Genomic DNA, 22,834 nt, shown 5'->3' with positions numbered 1-22,834 from the left:
AACCAAGTTCCCAGCTGCCCACAAAGGGAGAAGGTGGCTGCCAGAGCCTGCAGCCCTTGGCAAAGTGATTCTGCAAACTGCACCCTGAGGAACCAGCTGCATGACAGGTCCTCAGCCCTGGTGAAGAACAGCAGGCACAAAAGCTGGGTCTCCTCCTGATGTGGTAGGAAAATCCCTTCCTGATTTGGTGATAATGAGCAGTTATTTGTCAGTGACCATATTAATGGCTGGCTGTTACTGGGCTCTGCACCAAGAGCTTCAAAGACATCTGTTTTCCCCTCTGAAATGTTTCAGCATCCACCTCTTAGGAACCCAGGAGCCTGGCTATCACCATCAAAACCCTCATTTCTCAGGACCTGGTGACAAAAGGAAAGTGTTTCCATGCTTTGCTTGTGAGAGAGAGGTCAGGGAAGGTAAGGAAGATGCTGGAGGCACAGACAGCCCAGACCCAGCCTAGCCAGGATGGCAGGCAGTGAAAGCTGGTCCTCCTTTGCGTGCTGTCCTACAACCACAGGCAGCCAGGGGTGTTTTTAGGACACTGAGCTCATTTGGGAGTGCCAAGACTGCGTGGGCCCCCGTGCCAGCTCGCTGCCCCTCCGGCACAGGAGGCACACAGGTCCCCCTTTGATTTTGGACCTTGGCCCTGGCTGGGGTGTGCTGCTTGAAATGCTAACCCCTGTTTGATTTAGGGTATTACAGCACAGGGGGGGTGTAAGCCTGGAAGGGTCTGCTTGTGCTGACAGGGATATTGGCTAACTAGCTGCTGGCTGATAAATTGCTGCTGAAGATGATCTGATTAAAGGCAGCATTTAGTTTCGTGCTGCTTTATTAGGCTTCAGACTGAAGCAGAATCTCCTTAGCTGATAAAATTCCTTTCCTTTCCCTCACCCCCCTCTTCTCCATATTCTCTTTTGGTGGGATTTCTCCCTCTTCCATGTTTCTCAGGTTTGGTCCTTTATGCCAGCCAGTGTTTCTCACTCCTACTTTAAATAGTGGAACTATAATTACACGTGCTTAATTAATGTGATTAACCATCTCCCTATCCCAGTTCCCCTGCCTGGTTCTTTGCTGAACACCATCACTTGCAGGTTAGCTCCAGCCTGTGGAAAGTATCTCAGACAATGGAAAGGGTGGGAGCTGAGGCAGGTGGCGGTGCCTGGAGGTAGATTTGGAGGCTGTAGCCAGTAGCACCATACAGGGGAACAGCTTGGAACAGGCAAAGTCCCCACCTCATCAGTGCCAGCTCTTGCTAACTGCAGCCTGTGCTGCTCCATCCAACCTCCGTGGTGGCTGCTACAGTGAGGAAGGGCTCCAGCTGCTCTCAGCCCACTCCGTACCATGCTTTGGCCGTGGCGAGGGGTGCAGCCCACTCTGGGGAGAGGAGGAGGAAGCCCCTAGGGAAGAAGTTGGGAGGAAGCCCCATGGTTTGCGGGGGGAAATGGCAAATCTTGAAGCCTTCGCGGGAGAGTCGCAGCCGAAGGAAGAAGGAAGCGCTCCCTCCGTCTTCCTGCCGTGCGTGGGCGACCCCGGCAAGCGGGAGGGACACCGTCCCGCACCTTCGCGGCTCTCTCGGGCGGCCGAGAAACCAGCCACGCCGGGACCGGCTCGCAGCAGGCTCCTCCTCCTCCTCTTCCTCCTCCTCCTCCTCCTCCTCCTCTGGAGCCTGCAGCCAGGGACGGGGAGGCGGGGAGCCGGAGCCAGCGACTTCACGCTGCCTACCTGCGCCCAGCCAGCCGGGCTGGGGACCAGCATCCTCGCCACCCGCATCCCGCGGGGTGTGCGGGCCCCCCGGGAGCCTCTCCGGCCCCCATGGAGAGCCTGAGCAACGGCCTGAAGAAGAAAGCCACGGAGCAGCATTACAGGGCAGAGGTGATGATTGCTGGAGAGCAGCTGAGGTAAGAGGTGATGGGGTCAGCTCCCGGGGGCTCTGGGCTTGCACAGCGCTAGTGGGAGCTCAGAGCTTTATCCTTGAGCAAACACTCCCCTCCCCGCCCTGGGTGCTACTGTCGCCCCCTCCTTGGTGTCTGCTGATCCTTCCCTCATTCACCAAACCAGCGGTGAACCAGGTCTCCTCTCATGTCACTTGTCCTGCTGCTCCTCTCTGGGCATCTCTTGCCCTCCACTTCCAAATGCCAGGGCATGGGCAGGTGGGCTTAGATGGCAACAGGTTTACAGGGGTTTTTTAAGCCCTTTGCATCCTGCCCTAAACCCAGAGCCTGATGTGGTGCCTCTGAGCAGCCTCTCGCAGCCTGGCTGGGTGGGGACAGCAGCGTCTCAGAGCATGCGGGCTGTGGGTGGTTTGGGAGGTCGCCCTGTGGGTGCCATGCACACGAATGCTCTTGCACAGCAGGATGGAGGGTCTCCCCTCTCCTGAAAGCCACTTCTGGGAACTTCTGCGGGTTCATAGTCCCAGTTCTTGAGCAAGTTCTGAGTGGTTTGGTTTATTTTGTGGTTTGTTTGTGGGGTTTTTTTTTTCTTCTATCCAAGAAACCCTGCGTGGCTGGAATGTGTCCCCTGTATATCCGGGGTCAGACCCCCTCCCCTCCCTTTCTCTAAGCATGCAACTGTGACTGGAGCCTTTTCTTGCTCTGGAGCAGATTTCTTGTTTGTATCTGGAGCAGTTCTGGTCTGTTTTGAAATGTGGGTGGAAACTAGGAAATACATCTGTGAATAACATGAAGACCCCAGAGCCTCAAAGTGCTCTCATCAGACTCCTAGAAGTAGCTCTGTGTCACGATGCTACCTGCCCCTGCTCATGTTTAGCCTGAGCTTTATTATTTGTAAGCCTGAGCTTTATTATTTGTACCACAAGGGCTGTTGACCTCCAGCAGAAGGTAGGGGACCCCCCTTGAACACACAGCCAATGTCCAAAGTGGCTGGATTTTAAGTCTGCAGTGATGGTTACCCACGTTTCCAGGCTGTTCTTTCAGGGATGTTATGGTCCTGGCTCTAAAAACAGAATCTCTTCCTCAGGTAGTGACTGGGAGAGCTGCTGTTGGGGATGGGGACTGCATCAACCTTTCTGCCTTTGCAGTGTTTGCAGTCTAGGTTGTTAGAAGGGCTCTGGACATGAGTGTAACTTTCTTGCAGGGGAAAGCAGCAGCAGCTGAGCTGAGTGACTTGCCTCACTGCAGTAACTCAGGGTAAAAGATGTAAAAACATGACTTTTTCCATCCCCAGGACAGAGCTGGCTTATTCATATTTGTATTTCCAATGTTGTACTCTTTTGGAGTCCCTGAGGATTTAAAAGGTGTTCTGTAGCCTGGGCCAAAGGAGGGGGTCAGGTATTCAGAGAGAAAATAAAATGATCAGAACAGATCAGTGTGTGTGCAAGGGGGGTGATGTGGCTCCTCACACCTCTCACAGGGCAGGACCGTATCCAATCCTGGACCATTTGGGGATTGTGACTGTACAGAGGAGAAGGGGATAGAGTAAATCTGTTTGTGAGCAGAGCTCTAGCTGGTTCTTACCAGCAAGGTAAAGGCACAGTACAAACGTTACACTCTCCTGAAAGCAAATAACACCAACTCATTTTTTCCTTCCAGTATCTGACTGGAAACTTCACTCCTTATTGTGAGTGTGAGTGTGCCCTGAGCCTTTAGACAGGGTGCTAAAAGCCTGAGGAGCCCAAGCTTCTGCAGGGAGGGAGTATCTTTCCGTTAGTGTGACCAGGATGAAGTTGGATAGAAACCCCAAAATATATGTACTCTGGGGGCACCCATCTTTCCCCCTCCCTCCCTTGTGTAGCTGGAGTGCCTTGGAGTTTCCTGGTTTGGCAGTTCCCAAAATCTGAGCGTTTTCAGACCCATCCCAGCAGGTTGCAGACTTGGGCTGCTCAACTCCTGTTCAGTTTGGTACCCTGGGGAGAACCTGATGCAGGTTCTCTCTGCTGGAAGGGGCGACAGGAGGAGTAGGAAGGGTGTATGAGAGGAGAGAAGAGGTGAGAGCTCTCCCCTCAGAGGCTGGCACACACTACACCTGCAGTGCTGGAAGACACATGCTGTTTTGCAAACACCAGGGCACAGGGAGCAGACCCGATCTGCCTTTGGGCAGCCTCGACTGCTTCATGCCCCTGACCTGCTCTTGAAAGGCTTAAACTCTTTGTTGCATGGAGAGTTCTCAGATTTAATCCAGCAGGACTGCTCTCTTCTTCAGCTGTGTTTTGTGGGTGGTGGGTCTGAATGCCAAAGGCAGACCCCAGAGTACCCAGTGCTCACATGGATGGAGAGGTGGGTCCTGTTGCTGGTGGCTTGGCTCAGAGCAGTCACATCCTCCTGCTTTGGTCTGGGCAGGAGTCTCTTCCCAGTGCAGAAAGGAAGGAGCTGCTGGCCAGTATAGGCTGTAAAACTCAGGGAGGAGGGTGACACCAACCTGCAGCCAGGCTTCTGCTTCCCCTGTGGCTTGTCTGGCTGAAAGGAGAACAGAGTGATGCAGAGCACAGCACGCTGCTTGAGTCTGCCTCTTGTACCTTACAGCCAGGCAGGCAAGGAGTGAGTGATGTGAATCTTCCTGGGCCCTGGCTGCCCCTTAGGTAGCAATGGGGAAACTGAGGCAGAGAGGCAAGAGGGTGTCTCAGGCAACAGCAGGTGGGGCAGAGTTCAATGTCCACATTGTCCTCCCTTGCTCTCCCCCAGGTAAGGAATAAAGAAGCATGTGAAGGAGCATCACAGCCTGTCCAGACTCTGTAAACCTCACTCAGCAAATAATGCTGTTCTATCTACGTAAAATCTCAAACATTTGCTTCTCCCTGCTCCCTGCTTCCTGCCCAGCCTCTCTGCTATTGTATTTAATCAAACAAACCTTTGCTCCATCTTTACAGTTCTTTGGCTTCCCAGCAAGTTTACAAATCCCTGAGTTTGGTTTGGCCAGAGGGATGAGTCTGTTCAGTGTCACGATGCGTTTCCCAGCCAGAAATAGCTGCACAAGTGGGGGGTGAGGGAATGCTTCATGGGGATGGCTGGGAACAGCACAGATCCTAAAGGAATCACAGGGAGAGTCCATGCTGTCCCTTGGGCTGTCTGCCTGCCAGGGTCCCTTTGCTCCCACAGGGATGGAAGGGGAACAGGAGTTCTGGATCTTGGGGTTCTCCCCATCAAAAAGATGAAATAAATAATTGTCAGTGATACTTTCATCGTGGGTTCAGAGGGGGGATGGCTGGGGCTCCTTCCTCACATCTCCCACTGGGGGTCTTCTTGGTTTCAGACACATAAATTTGCATGAGGAAAAAAAATAACCCACCCTGGTTTTACTGTGTGTTGCTGGGTGGCATTGTGTAAACGAGGCCCCAATTAGTCATTTCTAATTGCAACAAATGGCTTATCTGCACAGAGATATCCTGGGACAGGCACTGGGCTTTGAAATCACACCCTGCTGTAATCTGAGGCTCTCAGGTTGAGACAAGCCCTCCTGTGCTGTCTCTTCTGGTTATTCCTCATGGTCAAGTGAGCCAGCTGTTCCCCAATAACTCTGCTAAGCTGCAGGAATCACTCTTAAATGTAAAATATACTTGATGAATTTATGTCTTGGACATAAAAAGGGAGAGGAGAAGGAAGGATTTCCCTTGTAAAGGGTAAAACTGTGATTTCAGCTGCTGTCTGAACTTTCCAACGCTGCTCAGTGTTTTATTGGAACAATTAAATTGAGATGCTGTTAAATTAAGGGCTCAGGCTTTAATGCTCAGGAAATGCTCACTTCAAGTTGTGTAGATGAGCGTGCCAAAACCTGTATTCCCAGCCAAAGATCCTGTGTCCAAGGGGAGGTTTGGTGGGTGTGCTGAACCTAGATCTCTTGAAGTGGGGACTCTGCTTGATGTGGTGATCACCAGGTGGACGTCTCTGGGCTTCCTCATTCAAAAGACCAGACTTCATGATCACAATTACCTTAAAAAGCTCATTAATGCATTTTCAGCAGTGGTGAAAGGCAGGACTGGGGAGAAGACTTGTGCCTGCTGGGATTCCTTTCTGAGATTGAAGCCCCTTTTCCCTACACCTACATTTAAATACAAGCAGGAAAAGAAGCCACCTCTGTACACCTTCAGCTAGGCTGCTGCAGGCGTGCAGAGCTCTCCCTCTGCCCCATAATGTGCTGGTGCTTTGGCAGCCTGGGGGTGCAGCAAGCAGGGTTTGGCTGAGCCCCAGTGAGCCTCTCCAGCAGCTGGGATATGTTGTTGTGTCTCTTGCTGCCTTTTGCTGAGCACTTTGGTTTGCTGGGGTTTTTTTTTGGGGGGAGGGAGCAGGGAGCAGTTTGTAATGACAGGAACAGAAAGGACCCTCTGGGTGAGGGATCTTTCCAGGGCTGTCTGTTTGTACTTAACCCCTGTTGGAATGGGAGTGAGTATCCTTGACAGATCCAGCTTGGCATTTGAGATGCTCAAGGACTGTTTACGTGGGGAAGAGGTGAAGGAGAGTGACCTAGAGGGACATCCCATCCCCCAGTGCAGGCACATGTGACTTCTTGGTGCAGAATAGCCATCGCTTTGGGGGTTGCTCTGGCTGTGCAGCAGTGATACAGTACAAGTAGCACCTTTTCCAATACAAGAAATCCCTTTTCTTCAGCAAATGCCTCTAATTCAGATTGTTCTAAAACCACGTGAGCTGTGAACATGAAGTGATGGAGAAGGGAGCTCCTTGGATTCCTCTCCAGCACTGGACATCCTTAATGTGCTGCTGGAGGAGGAGGAGCAGGGAAGTCTGTTTGTAAGTGACTCTGGATTCCCTAGCTGTTTGTTTTGGGTCTTTTTTCCCCCCATGCTGTAGCTCTGCCTTTCCACAAGGTTGCACAGGATGAATAATGATGTCTTTGTAATGACCTTGACAAAGACACGATTTGGTTACCCAAGGCAGCCAACCCAAGGCAAATTGCATGTGAAAGCAACGTACCAGCTGCCAAGTGAGGAGGGTGTCACAAGACTCTCTTGTCCCAGCAAGCGTTTCATCCTCGTGTTACTGTCCTTCCCCCTCCCCACACCCCGGTTTGAAGAAGCAATAGGCACATGGGGTAGGTCTTGGCATCTAGAGAACTCCTAATATCGCATTACACATCCTTCTTTAATTATTTATTTAACTTTTGTTTTGGCTGGAAACACAATTATGAACCCCTCATCCTCTCACCAGCCTTGATTTTGCAACACCCTGTGCTGCCTGGTTTATAGAGCTGAGCTGCCTGAAGGCACAGTCGGTGCTTACATCCTTCTGTGTCTGAAGGACAGAACTGGTCTCCTCTTCCTCCATGGGAAACAGTCAACAGGAGGAAAATGAAAAGATCAGGAGGACGCTGGAGCTGTGCATCTCCTGCTGTCCTGGGTCTGCAGCAAGAGGACAAACTCTTCACAAAGTTAAAAAAAGAAGGCTCATGACACTACCAATCCAGGGGCACTTAAAATGCCATTAAATCCTGTCCTGGCAATTGTTCCCAACACAGTAGTTCCAGCAGAAGTGTAGTTTTTAAAAAAACGTAGGTTTTAGTAGTATTAATTGCTGAAAGTGTGGGGTTTTTTCTTTTCTTCCCCCCCTCCACAAGATCTGTGCACTTTCTCCAGTATTCTGAAACCTGATTAAAAGAAAAAAAGAGACCTAGAGGGAAAATATTCTTCTGCCAACCAGTTCCTGTTCAGCCCTTGTGTGATTATGCTCAACATGTTACTCTGTGTGTAAAGATATGTGTGGATGTACGTGTGTGTGTGTGTATTTATAGTCTTCGCAGGCTCCTGCAGACTCTTGATAGCAAGAGAGTACTCTTGGTTAAACACTTCTTATCTCTGCCAAACATGCCTCTGAAGTGGCATCCCACTTGCTGGTTGCTGAGGAATGAAAGGATATAAAGTGATGACTGCTTGTCACGTAGCTGTGGGGATGGATGGCAGGGAGGGGATGCTCTTTGTTTGCAGTTCTGCTGCCCGTGGCTGATTGTGTTTTGACACTGGACCATGAAATAAAGGAAGGAAAAAGCTAACAGTTCCCTAAGTAGCAGGCAGCTGTCTGGTGTAGGGTGGGCTCTTCTCTTTGGGTAGAATCCAGATGACTGCTGGTCAGTGTGAGAGTGAGACTTTCAGGGAAAGAGAGTCAAATACTGAGTGTAGGCTGCAGCACTGGGGGGAGTCAGAGGCAAGACCCAGAGCTGGCTCTGTGTGAATCTTTGGTCTGTTAAGAGTTGTCTTGGTTCATAGTAGCTTCAGCATTAATTACAAGAACCAGTCACTAATTCTTCATATAACACAAGGTTTTATCTTAAGGCTTTTGAGATCCCAGCATTTGTAAATCCCACAATATGGTATAATCCATGATTTGATAGATTTTTTTTAAAGATGTTTAATGCTTTTTGTATGGTGCCTGAAACTGTTGTGCAACGCGATGAGGTGTACACAGAAGTTCTTTGGAAGAAGTTGAGGCATTAAATAAAGCAATGCTGCAGTGATTAACACATTTGTAGAATATACTGGCCTGGGGCAAAGCTGGGAATTGAAATGAATAATTTGAAAACAGGAACATCCTTGAGTTACAGAGAAGATCTTAATTAAACATTTCTCCTCTGAGTCTGCTGCGTGCACCAGGCGTTTTCAGGGTTAGTATTTTGGGAAGTCATGACTACAGGGCAAAAGTTTGGCTCCTGGACAGATCTCCTGCCAAGCCAGGTTGGCTTTGGCCTGAACACATTAGATCTCTGTGTCTCGTGGCCTGCTCAGTTGTTAGGGTCCTTTCACAAGCCAAAGCCAAACTCACCTGAGTAATCTTTGCTCGTGTATATAACTTTCCATCAGAGGCACAGACTCGTTAACATCAGGGTTTTCGGGGCTGGACGCTTGTTGTTCAGATAAACTCTGTCCCAGTCCCTCCCAGTTTGAACCAGGAAATGGCAAGACTGCTGTCCATTGTTGCTGTGTTTTAGTGAGTAGTTTGCTGGGTACCCCTGGCACCCATCTGAGACCCATGGAGAAGATGGAGTGCTCCCATTACAGCTCCCACCCTGAGCTCTAAGACCTTGTCCTGGGGGCAGCTACCTTCCTGCTCCTGAGGCTGTGGGGAAGGATTAGACACACAGTCACACCAAGATGACAAATATTATGTGCTTTTTATTTTTTTCCCTGTGTTTCTTCATGAGCTTCAGGAGGCTGCTGTGTCTTTTTAAGAGGCTTGTTTAGAACCAAAAAGATGTGTGCAGTTCAGGGATAAGTCAATTATATCAGGCAATTCAACCACCTGCATCATGATAGAAGGAGGAAACAGGATGATAAAGGGAGGCTCTTTAGGATTGATTGATGTAGCCTTGGAAAGCCAAGAGAGTTGGTTGAATTTCTAAGCTACTGGGTGCTTTCCAGAAGTCCCAAATCATCAGTGGTTTCTGCTGGCTGGGCAGGCGCTGGGCTATTAGACTCAAATTGCTCTAACACCAGCTATGCTCAGTGGCTGTCTTTCTCTCTAGGCTTCGCCTGCACGATGGGAAGCTCATTAAAGACAGACGTTACCACCTCCGAACATACCCCAACTGTTTTGTGGCCAAGGAGCTCACAGACTGGCTGATTGACCACAAGGAAGCGCCGGACAGAGAGACGGGCATCCGCCTCATGCAGAAGCTAATGGACCATTACATCATCCATCACGGTGTGTGGGTTTCTCTGCTCCCTGCCAAGTCTCCCTGGGGATGTGGCTGTCTGTCTGGTCACCTCGTGTGTCCATCAACCCAGGATCATAGAATCATACAATGGTCTGGGTTGGAAGGGACCCCAAGGATCGCAGAGCTCCAACCCCCCTGCCCACAGGCAGGGACACCAACCTCCAGGCCTGGAGCTACACAAGGTTGCCCAGGGCCCCTGCCAACCTGGCCTTGAACACCCCCAGGGATGGGGCACCCACCCCCTCTCTGGGCAGCCTGTTCCAGCCCCTCACCACTCTCTCTGTAAAAAACTTCCCCCTAATATCCAATTTAAATTTTCCTTCCTTCAGCTTTAATCCATCCCCCTTGTCCTGCCAGTCTCTGCCCTTTAACAAGCTGATTCCCCTCCTGTTCCTCTGCTCCCTTCAGGGACTGGAAGGCTGCAATGAGGTCCCCCCACAGCCTTCTCTTCTCCAGGCTGAACCAGCCCAGCTCCCCCAGCCTCTCTTTGTAGGGGTGCTGCTCCAGCCCTCTGATCATCTTCGTGGCTCCTCTGACCCCTCTCCAACAGTTGCACATCAGGATGTGAAAGCGTGGTCAGGTCCCTGTTCGAAACCCTCATATGGATGAGGGGTTCTGGGGGAGCTGGGAGATGATGGGCAGGCATGAAGCTGTACGGACGGGGTTGGAGCTGCGTGATGCTCCATTATTTTGGGCCGGTTCCTTGCAGTGAAAAAACTGCATCTGGAGCAGCTCTTATTTGAGAGCAAGTTCAGTAACACCTGACCTGAATTGCCCTACAGCAATTGCACCAGCAGCTGGTGGTGGATATTTTTACAGAAGCTGGTCTGGCTCATCTTTGTGTCATGCAGAAGTAGAAGCTGAATTATGAAACACACTCCACATCTGCAGGGAAGTTCATTTTTCACAGTATGAGCCCAGTGTTCCTCAGTTTCCCCAGCCATGGTGGGATGGGACAAGTAGGTGAAGCAAAAAGTCATCTGCTGCCTGTAATCCTTGGACTCAAGCAATCCTGTAGGAATGCCTCCCTTGGGAATTAAGTGTCTGATACCATTTCAAAGGCTTGTCTGGAGAACCTGTTAAAAGGAAGGGGGGAAAGAAAGCAGGAGAGCAGCTTGGTGCTCAAGCCCAGCTCCTGTTATTCAGGCTTTGTTCTTTTACAAAGATTATTTGGAACTTTCGGCAGTTTTGGATTAACTCTGGTTATGTGCTGTGGTCTGTGCTTATCCCTGAGCTGTAGAGCAATCCCCAAGGTCCAGCCTTTGGTGCTGATGTAACAGCGGGCCCTTGGCAGGATGGGCTGTGGCTGAGCTGCTGACTCATAGCTGAGCTCTTCAGCTTCCAAGTCTTTGAGACATGAAGTCCAGTAGCCTGGAGTTTGGTGGTGGATGCAGCTGAGGAGGCAGAGGAGCTGGTGACAGCCATACCCAAATCCAGCCCTCTCTTCCCCAGGGTCCAGAAATAGCTGCCTCTAACCAGGGCAATGCAAACACTCTCTGTTTCCATCTGCTGCTTGCTGAGGTTAATGCCCTTTACATTAAGCTGCCTTGAATAAAAATAAACTCTGCTGCTGTGCTTTATCACAAAAGCATAAAGCTGAAGCAGTGAGGCCTCAGTTAACCATTAACACTTAAACCTGATTATTTTTCCATCTCTCCAGCCAACTGCTTCAAATAAATCCATTAGTTAATTAAAGCCATGCAGTGCTGGGTACCGTGGCTGTTTTGATTGCTTGTTGTGGACGTGTCCCTCCTGCTTCTGTGATAAATTCCTGGCAGGACACAGAAGTTGACTTTCCAACTCGCCTTATGGCCATTAATTTTCGTTAGCCCTGTGGAAACAGAGCTGCCTGTTAACCACAACACTCTGCTAAGTGCTTTGCAATCGGCTGTCTAAACTGTTTACCTTCTTCTCCACTGGGATCCAGAGGATGATCATTATCTCATGAGGATTATTGTTTGTGCTGCCTCTTAATGGTCTGGGGTGGTTGGAGCTGATACTCTGTTGCGTGCTGGAAATACATTGAAGTTGGTCTTCAAATACCAAAAATGCTTTAGTTTTCTGTGGGCAAAGTCCTATTTGGTTTGGTGTTCAGGTCCTGAGTGTGGAGGCATCTCAACTGTTGCTCCTTGGAGTTGTTAAGATGAAACTTTCAACAACCTTCTTGACCTGTCTTCTTGCTTGATGAGTCGTGGGCTTTAGTGTAGGGAGAAGTGGGGAACTCCAGGTGCTCTGATGGCTTTGAGCATTCTGCTGCTCCCCAGAAGGGAACGCAGCTCTCTGCTCTGCTCAGCAGAAGGAACGAGCCTGAAATTGTGTTTAAGAAGTTTGTCTTCTAAATTTCACTCCAGTGGGTCACGTTCCTTCAGTGAGGAAATCTTGGGTGGATTTCTTCCCCTTGGACTAATTGTATTTGTCTCCCAGGCATATTCTTTACTTTTTTCTTCTGTTTTCCCCCCTTTTTTTCTCCTCTCTTGTTTAAGTTTCCCCTTCCTGTGCAGACAGGAGGGCCTGAGGAGAGGTTGAAAGGTTGCTGGTTGATTTGAGAGCTGGACTGTGATTTTTACTTTATTTTTTGAGGCGGAGGGAGAGTGTGGGGAGCCTTGTTTTGGGTTTTTTTTGACCTGTAGCCTAAGGGTCTGTTGCAGGCAAGTTTATTTCAGTGCTGAATCCCAAATATTTACCCACTAAATGTTGCGTGCACTCAACAGCCCTGAGTTTACAGACTCTGTGCTCATCCCCAAGATAAACTGAGGCTTTTCCTATCAATTGGATTATTCCAGTTGCATGCACCTAACTTTGAAGAAAAAAATTCTCTTGAGCTCAGTTTACCCTGCAAAGGATTGAGCAGAGTTGGCACAACATAATGTGGAAAAGTTGGTGTTATTCTATTTCAATGTACAATTTAATTTTGACAGGGACAGAGGTGATTTAATGGGGTTTGGGATGCAGTGTGAGGGGGGGGTTTCCTTCTGTCTTCCAAGTCTGCTTACATGTGGCACCAGCTTTCTAAAAAAAGCTGGTTGAGACAATTGGGTTTGTTTTCTTATAGTCTAAACCAAAACATCAACATTTAAATTAAAAAAAAAAAACAAAACAAACCAAAACCTCACCAAAAGAACCCCTAGAACCCTAAAAGAAACCCAAACCCAAAAATAACAGCAAATAAAAAGGAAAACCAAAGCAAAACTCTTCCCAATTTGTCCTAATGAACATTTTAGTGTCTGGATCAAAGTGTAGGCTCAAACTCAGACTCTCCCAAGGTTCAGGGGGACCAACCTCTCCCACCAGCACGGGCTGCAGATGTTCAGAAACACCTAATCTGGGGACCAAAGGCTCAGATGCTGGTTGCTGCGTGGTGTGAGGGGCACAGAGAAGGCCATCACATATAAAGCTTCTAACCTGGAGGTAACAGCCAGCAGGGACGGTGCTCTGCAGCTCTGCCTGTCCCTGGCAGACTGACAGATCCCTGCGGCGCTGACGTCCCTGCTCTGAACTCCTTCCAGTCTGTGACGAGCACTCGGACTACAAGGACGCCAAGCTGCTGTACCGCTTCCGCAAGGATGACGGGACGTTCCCCCTCAGCAAGGACATGAAGGTGTTCATGAGAGGGCAGAGTCTGTACGAGAAGTACGTGAGTCCTCCCCCTGCGAAACAGCTCCTGGCAAGGGGCGTTGGGAGCGCTGGCTGCGCTTGCTGCTGATGCTCTAAGACTTGGAGCCACAGCTCCAGCTGCTTTTCTCTTCCTTCTCTGGGCTGTAGTTTGGGGGATGCTGGTTCCTGAGCTGCGTAGGACAGCTGAGGTCTTTGGGGCTGGGGCAGGAGCTGTACTCTTTCAGGGGCTCTGGTACAGGGAAGCCCTAGGGTTCAGTCTGTAGTTTGGGTGCTTCTGGGATGGGTCTGTCCAGTGGCAGTTCCCAGTCGTCCAACCCCCAGCCTCCCTAGGTGAGCTGCTTCCACTAGAGCTATTAGGATCTATGTCCCATCAAAATCAGCAGGGGCCAGGATGTCAGGGCCCTCATGGGTGAAGTGAGGTGCAGGGATCCAGGCCCATTTGCAAATTTGTACCAGAAAAACTCTTGGGTGGTAATGAAAACTCCTTCCACCTCCAAGTGTTTATGTCCTTTAGTGACCTGGGTTCAACCACTGCCCACCCTCTGGACACGTCTCCCTTAACAGCCCCTTCACATCTTCTCCATCCTCTAACCCTGCCCATCAGAGGCACGAAGTGGCCCTGAGGGACATGTCCTTCAGCCAGGCGGGTGGGGATTTCTGGTGTCCCCTGCCCCTCTGGCAGGCGTGCACCACCTTCCACAGTGCTCTGTGGGACCCGAGGAGCATCCAGCGCATCTCAAGGCTGAGCCCGCTGCACCCTCTCGTGGAGACGCCGGATTTAGCTCTCACCTCGGCTGCCAACTCAATCTGCTCACTGAAACCAACCTCCTCCACCCCTTCGGGCTATCTGCCTCTTGTTGCATGTGTTGCTTGGCTTCCCCTGGCAGCCTTTAGCTGAGGTGGCCGCTGAACTGATTCTGCTGAGGCTGCTTGTGATGAAGATTCAGGCGGCTGCCTGGCTGCAGCTCTGCCTCTCTCCTTCCTTTCCCATTGGCAGCTGTGTTTTGGGTTGTGATGCTTTGCCTGCTTCTCTTGGCCCTGCTTCGGCCGGCTGCAGCTCCTGCGTGGGCCGGCAGGGCTGCACTGCATCCCGGGGGGCTTGTCCCACCTCCCTGCCAGGCTGGTAAGCGTGGAAGAGTCAATCCTGAGGGTGAGAGAGGAGAACTCGGTGAAGTACCAGAGGGCTTTCCTGGGCTGCGAGATGATCGACTGGCTTGTTCAGGAGGGGGAAGCGGAGAACCGGAAGGAAGCGGTGGAGCTGGGACGGGCGCTGCTGGAACACGGGATCATTCAGCATGGTGAGCAAGAGGGTCGGGCTGGAGCCGGGCTGGAAAGCGAGAGATGAAAAGAAGACTCAGGGGGGACCTTATTAATGTTTATCAGTATCTGAAGGATGGGATGCAGGGGAAATGGGCAGCCCCTTGTCAGTGTCTGTGGGGACAGGACAAGGGGCAATGGCTGCAAGTTGGAGCAGAGGAAGAACTTTTCCCCAGTGAGGGTGAGGGAGCCCTGGGACAGGCTGCCCAGGGGGTGTGGAGTCTCCATCTCTGGAGAGATTCCAGCCCCGTCTGGACGCCGCCCTGTGCAATATGAGCTGGGGAGCTGCTTTGGCAGGGGGTTGGACCCCATGAGCTCTGGAGGTCCCTTCCAACCCCTGGGATTCTGTGATTCCATGATTCTATGAGTGTAGTTGTCAAGGCTGCGCTACAAACAAATCCCCATTCATGTCATGCAACAAGTGCTGGTGAAGTGCCCACTTGAAGATGGCAATGAGGCCTTTTAATTCTATGTTTGGAGCTGGTGACCTTTGAAATTGGAGCAATCTTCCACTACCCACAAAGGCTTTGAGTTGAAATCTGAGCTGTTGCTCTTCAGTTCTTCAAAGCCCCCCGGCCACAGGACTGGGATCCACCCCTGGGGTTGTGAGGATGTAATGTTCAGCTCCACTTGGCTGGAGATCATAAACATCTGCAGGAGTTAAAACTTCTGATTGAGAAAGCAGGGAGTCCTCTGAGTGTCTTGGGACAGGGGAGGTAGAGGTCTGTGACTTGATGGTACCCCCCTGGGAAATGGCATCTCTTGGGGCAGTGGCCCCTCTGTTCCTCCTTCCCTGCAGAGTTCTCAAACTGTCAGAAAAACTGCAATTAAAAGCCTGGATCCCTCAGTATATTTACCACATGTTTTTTGCACCCCCTCAGCCTCTCCCTCCTCCCCTGTTCTCTCCTAGTCTCCAATAGGCATCACTTCTTTGACAGTGACATCCTCTACCAGTTCTGGATCAACTTTCGGCGGCGGCGGCGTCTCACGGAGTTACTCAACGAGAACTCTTCTCGTGCCCTCTCTGAGAGCCCAGACAGCCCCTTCTGTCTTCGCAAGCTCAACCCGGATCCAGGCAACACCAGCTTTCTCTCTGGTAACTCTGGGTGTGTTTGTGGAGGGGTGTGGAAGCAAGGTTTATGTTACCAGAGTATCCCAGAGCTGAGGATGTTGCTCCAGCAGTGTGTAGGGTGTTCCTCTAGACATCCCATGAAACGAGCACCCATCCCACCGGTGTGTGGTGGATGTCATGATGCTGTGGCAGTCTCTATCACAGCTCCCCATCTCAGGAAAATACCTCCACTTACCATCAGTTTAGCTCTTGAGCTTTCTTTGAAGCTGGTTTTATTCTTTCCAAACTCAAATGCCATCTTCATTCCATGCTTACCAGCCAGATGAGGGTCAGACTGGTGGGGGAAGTTACTTTAAACTGGTTTGTTCCTTCCTTGGGCAATTGTTATTTCTGCCTCTTTCAGTCCAGACCAACAAGGAGATCAAAATTGTCTCAGCAGTTCGAAGAAGCAGCATCACGTCCCTCGCTGGAAACAACAACCCCTACTTCAGCGCTGCTCCCACGTTGGTATTTCCTCCTGTGGCCGAGTGCAACCCCAAATCAGGTCTGGGCTTCTGCACTGCCTGTCATTGCATAGGATGCAGCTTTCTGGGGCACAGGCTTCCTCAAGCCTCAGGTTCAAACTCTCCACTGTCAGCTTGGTGACTTGCACAAGGAGAGGGTGTGTCTCAGCCATGAGTCTCCATTTGGAAAGTTGTGTGTTTTGGAAAACATTGAGATAAATGCCAAGATTTCTGCATGTGGTAACTGGGGCTGGTTCTAACATCTGTTTTCCAGCCCCTGGTAATCCTCAGGCTGCTTTATTATGCACTGTCCTGTGTGAAACCCTTGATTCTGATAGGATCTGTCACTCTCTGCTCTAGTGTTAAAGAGACCCGTCACCAATGAAGAGCTCCTGTCCCCTGGGGCCCCCTACATCAAGAAAACACTCACTGTAAGTGACCATGGTGAATGGTATTGCTATTCCAACAGCATCCAGCCCTCTGACAGCTCTGTGATAGCTTTCTGTCTGCTGCTCTGACCTCCCTGTATGGGCACTGTGATTGCATGTCACATCATCACGGCTTTTCCCTGGTGAGCCTCAGTGGGTCAGTGTCTGCAGATATTCTTGTGGGTGAAAATGTGCACAACCTCTGCTTTAGTTTCATGTATATTAAAGGGGTAGATCAGGAAAGAGAATGTTCCCTGGACAGAAAAACTCCCATTTATGTTTCATCCAGCTCCCTACAAACTATTGGATCGGTCAAGTCTTGGTAGGACTTTGGCACTCATCCTCTGCCACACAGGTGTCCCCTTTGCACTCGGCTTTATGGGTCTTTCAGGTATCTGCTGAGGGTCAGATATGTCGATATGAACCATCAGCACCTGATGGAGCAGCACGGAACAGCAAGCATCCAAGGGCCACTCTTGCCTTTCTTATGATGGGCTGTTTTGATGGACAAAACAAGCACTCTGCAAAATCTCCTGGATGCTGCAGACAACCTGAGTTTGGGGCTTTTGCATTTCTAATTGTATCTAAAGCTGTAGGACTGGTGAAGGCAGAGCTGGTGGGTGCTGGGTATGAATGTTGCTGGGTACCAATGTCTCTGGATCCTATCATGCTTGTTTATTTTTGTGTAAAACCTCCTAGTCCTTTTATGCCCGCCTTTTTAAGGAGGAATCTTACAGTGGCCAGTTTAGGAAGCATGAGGGCTGTCTTGCTGTACTGGTTTGAGACAGGTGGGCTTACAGAGGAGCTGTGGATCAGATTCCCAGTTTAACTGTGCTGTAGAAATTGGTGGGAAGGAGCAAGAAAACTAAAGCTGGGGATTAGTGTGGCATGGATGAGGACATGCTGTTCACTCTCCTCCTGAATGCTCTTGCCCTGCCCTTCAACTCTGCCAGCCTGGGTCTTTCATGGCTCATTTCCTTCTGCTTAGCAGTGCAGTTGCTGTTATTTATTTATATGGGTAGTGTGCAAAGTCCTTGGGGAATTCCTTTTCCCTTTTAGTCACACCAGACGGCCGCAGTGTCACAGTGAACTGCCCTGTCAGACTGAGATCAGAGTGGGAAAACTTGAGAGTGGCTACTTCACCCCTGGAAATGCTCTCCTGTGCCAAGGGAAAGGCACCGTGTGCGTGCTCTGGAGATGTTCTCCTCACAGTCTTGGTGCATGCCTTGCACTTCAACTCCATGCTGCCTGTGCTTCACTCTTCTGCACTTGCTGGCAGGGAGCACTGATCAGAAACCAGCTTTGCAGAGAGTGATGAAGCCATGGTTCTGTGTCTGACTTGGTGAGCCACTCTTTATCCACCGCACAAGACACAATAGGATCATGAGCAGAGCTTTCCATCTCACTAGGAGCTCTTTCATCTCCTCTATCCAGCCCATTCCATGGTTTCTAACCCCCTTTTGTTCTGCCTGTAGATTGTGGGGGATGCGGTGGGCTGGGGGTTTGTGGTCCGAGGAGGAAGACCTTGCCACATCCAGGCAGTGGACCCAGGAGGACCTGCTGCTGCTGCAGGGATGAAGGTACTTCTTACTCTTGGGGACTTACCAGGAGGCAGGACTGATGTCCTGTTTGAGCTCTTTAGGTTGAACACATTATTCAACAACATTATTTGGGATAATCCCACCTCCTGCAGTGGAGATCCAACTGGTGGAGTCAGCACGTAGAGCTCTGGCAGTGCTGTGAGAGGTGGAGGGAAGGATGCTTAGTGCAGGCAAAGGGCCCTGCTGTGTGGCTGTGTGGTGGCAGATTTGCCTTTTGCCAGGGCAGCACAAGGGCTGTAGGCACCTAACACTGAAAAAAAAAACCCTGTCAAAACTAATCTGTCCCTGGAGTAGACTTTGGAGCTGTCAAAACTGTTGGAGCTGCTTAAAACAAAGCAGAGAATTCCCAGTTCAGGTCCAGTAACTGAATAGAACTCCAGTGAAGCAGGGAAAGAGCAAAGCTTTACCTTCAATCACTTGCTGTCACAGCTCCTGAGACGTAACACACTCCTTGTGTTTCTCTGCCATTAACAATGTAGTTCTGTGTGGGACTATTTTCCATGTACATGAATGCTTAATTGCCTTAGACTGATGCCTTGGTTAGATTCATCAAGCAACTGCCAGTATTTCCAGCTGAGGTGAAATGAACTGATGTCTTGAAACTCATTACAGAGCCAGGCAGGTCTGGGGTTTGTGTGTGGAGTTATAGGTGTGAATGAGAGAAATGCTGAGTTTCAGAGTTCCCCATAAAAACCCCAGCAGTGAGGGAGTAATTTCTACCCACTGACAGAAGCCTGAAGTCCCATGGATATTTGAAATAATGGGATGGTTCAGAGGCAGAGTGTGAGTCCTTCTTTGCTTCAGGCAGGATTGGAAGGGGATGGATGAATTTGTTTCATTTATGCAAGAGCCCAGTTAATTTCTCCTCACCTAATCTCATTTGCTACCAAATTGCTAGATGTAAATGTTGTGCCTCCTTTCCATCTGTGGCTCATAAACACTGCTCAGAAATGAAGTGGTTTGGGTATTTTTCCTGTTACCTCACAGTCTAAATCCCTTTGGTCCCTTTTTTGTATGACACAGTGACCGTAGCACACTGGTTACTGGTGTAGCTTATGGAATGGTAATGCTTTGGGGTTGTAGCAAGTTATCTGCATCGCAGCCCCTGGCTGTAGCCAGTCATGGGCAGAAGCTGCCATGAAGACATTGACTGAAGGTACCTTGCCCTTCCTTTCCTTGCAGGTGTGCCAGTTTGTTTTCTCAGTGAATGGTATGTATGTTTTGCATCTGGACTATCAGACCATCAGCAGCCTCATCATGACAGGACCACGAACTCTTGTGATGGAAGTCATGGAAGCTGTTGAATGAGCAAAGGACTCTCATCCCACTGTTGTTTGGAAAGGCAGGACACTCCGCCAAGCCGGGATGGACTGTGGGGAGGGACCAAGCTTGACCTTTCACTCTGAAATGTTAGCCAGGCCTTTTAATATATTTTCAAATAAAAATGTTCTAATGGACGAGGCTTGGATGTCGATGGTGTTGAAATACTTGGCTCCACCTGATTTAAAGAGGGTCTCAGCTCTTGCCGCTCCTGTTTCATGTTGGTGGGAGAGTTCAGCCCGTCCTGAAACCAGCCTGAGAACCAGCCACTTGCCCAGCCAAGCCTCAAGGCAGGTGGCACAAGCTGGTGAGCAGCAAGAGGCTTGATACCAAGCGAGTCAGTGTGTCTGAGCTCCCAGGAGTTGTCTGTGCAGCCTACTGAGAACGCAGCGTGCTCTCCAGATGGCCCCGTAAGCCGTGTCGCCGCCTCTGTCAAGAAAATAAGGGAACGAGTAGGGTGATGTGTGCTTCCCTGTAAAGAAAGTCTGGGGCTCCTGCTAGTCTCTTGGCATCGCCACGCTCGCAGCCAGGGCTGGTTGTTCTTCCCAGCTGCGTTTCTTGAAGAGGTGAGACTTCCATGGCTGTGCTCCCTGTGCCTCCACACCCCCCTAACGATTTAATTCATTAACTGGCTTCACCCTGGTATGGAGCCAAGCAGAGGTCCCACACTGACCTGGGGGAAGGAGAGACCATAAGCAGTGTCTGCCTGGAAAGAAATGTGTCATAGAATCATAGCCTGGTCTGGGTTGGAAGGGACCCCAAGGATCACAGAGCTCCAACCCCCTGCCACAGGCAGGGACACCAACCTCCAGGCCTGGAGCTACACAAGGTTGCCCAGGGCCCCAGCCAACCTGGCCTTGAACACCCCCAGGGATGGGGCACCCACCCCCTCTCTGGGCAGCCTGTTCCAGCCCCTCACCACTCTCTGTAAAAAACTTCCCCCTAATATCAGATTTAACCCTTCCTTCGTAGTTGGAGTTTGATGCTGGGAAGTGACAGAAAGGACTGAAAGCCACCAACACCCAGCCCCTCGGGCTCTGCTGATCCCAGCATGACTTCATTTACAGGTAATGCAGAACATTCACATGTGGACTGTGCTGAAAGAGAGTTAAATATAGAAAAACAGGTAATAACAAGCAACTGGGGAGGTTTCTTTCTTTCTTTCCAGTTCACAGAGTATCCAGCTCATAATTGGCCTTCAATGCTGTGCATACAGCAGGATGATTTCCAGCACTCCTGCTTGGGGCAGGTCTCTCAGTGCAACTCTCTTGCCCATCAGCCAAGTCTTTAAAAAAAAAACCCCAAGCCCTCCCATTATGAGTTGTGTTAGAGTGGGAGCTGACCTTCCTGCAAAGTCTGGTGTCAGCTGTATATTAGGTATTGCATTACTGCTGGCTGCCTTTTTTTCCTTGGTATGAAGGGATATGTTCTCCCCCAGCAGAGATAATAGGACTTCTTGGAGCTCAGCATTCCTGGAACGTGGTCCAGGCAAGATGTTTGCATCGATAACCCGCTCTGGGTTCCTTCCAACCCCTAAGTGAAACCAGACAGTCTTCAAAGCCATTTGTCAATACACTCACACTTGTGATTTCCAGCCACTGAGTGCACAAGCGAAGCAGTGTCCATCTGCCTGGCTGCTCTTTGAGTTCCTCTTTGTGTTGCTGTTCAGGGAGGGCATCTGTGATGGCTGTGAGGCTTAATCCACAGTGTTGGCCTTGAAACAAAGTTAAAAAAGCAAAGCCAGGAGACCACAGCATCACACAGGCACTGTGAGAAAGGTAGGCCAGGAAGCGACAACCTGGACATAAGTGTTGGAAGAAGCTCCAGATTTTTCTGAACATAAACTGAGCATAATTTTAGCTCTGGGTTTGACCTTCCCAGAAAGTGAAGTGCAGCAGATCTCTGCTCTTTTCTTTCTCACCACCTCCTAGTTTTAAACTGCAGCAAATCTGTGCAATTACTAAAATCCAGCAGGAATTACAGGAGAGGTAACTTGTGTTACTCACATGTAGGGTGGTGACAACCCTCACTCCCCAGGCTGCCAAATGCTCCATGTTTGGTTTAACAGTATTTGTTTGCTTTTGGTGTTATCTTTTGGCTTGTGTAACATGATGCTTTCTATAATACATACTAGATTATAAAGCAAAATGGAAATGAACTACCCAATCTTTATTTATTGAGCAGAAATATTTGACAACTACCTTTCTTCTCTCTGACTCGATGCTTTCAGAGGTGCTTGTGTTTCCTGAAGAATGACAAGTGTGAGTTTCCCACAGCTTGCTCTGTTCCAATGGGAGACTGATGCTGACAGTCCCCAGAGGTGCAGCTGAAAATCTGCACTCCATTTATAATGAGAAATGCCCTGTCAGTTCTTCCATTCCTGGCAACAGGGACAAAATCTTTCCAAAGAAGCTCTGGTGTGGAGCTGAGTGACTCTCCCAGGCGCTCCCAGGGCTGGGGACCACATGCCGGTGGAGGTCAGGGCTGTATCCCACAGCTGGGAAGTCTGCAGCGCCGTCGAGCTCCAGTTCATGATTCAGCCTCTGGCCTTGCAAGACTTACAGATGTGCCTAATTTCCTTAAGCAAATGCAACGTGAGTTGCCTCCAGCACAAACGCCGGGCTCTGAAAATTCTTTAAAGGGATGTGAGCGGGGCCGGACTGACTTCATCCCTGGGAGTCTGACAGTGGGCGGGAGCCACAACTTGTTGCTGTGCTCTAGGAAACCCGTGTGCAGCTTCCTAGCCATGTAGGATTTCGTTAGCAAGCCCACTGCAGGCTCTCTGCTGCCTTTCCTTGCAGCGCTCGGGTGCTTCTCCCGCACGCTTTATTTAGCTGCGTGGAGGGGGCCAAGCAGTGCTCTCTGTCTGCTGCGTGGTGAGAGGGAGGTGGGGGGGGGGAAATCGCTGTCCTTCTCCCCCCTGCTCTCCCTCCCCTTCCTTTACCCCTCCTGCCGCCTGGGAATTGAAAGCTCTGTCCGTGCCGAGGAGCAGGCGAGGCGCAGGGGCTGCTTCTCCCACAGTTTAAGAATGTAGCTGGATTCATCGCACCTCCCGGCTGACTCCAGGGAAAACCACGCTGCTCCACGGAGGTCTGTGTGGGTTTGGGGCGTGTGTGGGGACTGGTGGAGCAGGGATCTTCTGTGGGGAAGATCTCCTGGGGGTCTCCTGGAAACTTGGAGCTGGTGCAGCTGGGCACAGGGCGGTGCTGCTGGGGCTGTCTGGGGTGGCAGGTCTCATCTGCTGATGGTGAAGTAGCTCCAAGACCCATGTTCGCTGCAGGTCAGGTCTAAATGTTGCCAGGAATGCTTTAGCAATTCTCTTGGAGTGATGGCTGTGAGAAATGCACTTTGTAAGTTGGTTTGCTGGGT

At 50.4% G+C, this 22,834-nt stretch overlaps 1 protein-coding gene across 1 annotated transcript; it reads left to right on the top strand.

Annotated features, from left to right (window-relative positions):
* Positions 1–1,438: 1,438 nt before the first annotated feature.
* LOC311197699 (DEP domain-containing mTOR-interacting protein-like) lies at positions 1,439–19,557 on the top strand (the record flags this gene model as incomplete). Its single annotated transcript, XM_084271492.1, is given in 10 exon segments — positions 1,439–1,805; positions 1,808–1,895; positions 9,418–9,596; positions 13,116–13,239; positions 14,344–14,522; positions 15,452–15,637; positions 16,017–16,157; positions 16,477–16,547; positions 18,020–18,124; positions 19,328–19,557. Coding segments are annotated over 10 exon segments (1,566 nt in total). The 3' UTR covers positions 19,454–19,557.
* Positions 19,558–22,834: the final 3,277 nt, after the last annotated feature.

The sequence above is a fragment of the Gallinula chloropus genome, assembly GCF_964237585.1.
Source record: "Gallinula chloropus genome assembly, chromosome: 16".
Lineage (NCBI taxonomy): Eukaryota > Metazoa > Chordata > Aves > Gruiformes > Rallidae > Gallinula > Gallinula chloropus.
This window is presented reverse-complemented; position numbering and strand designations above follow the sequence as displayed.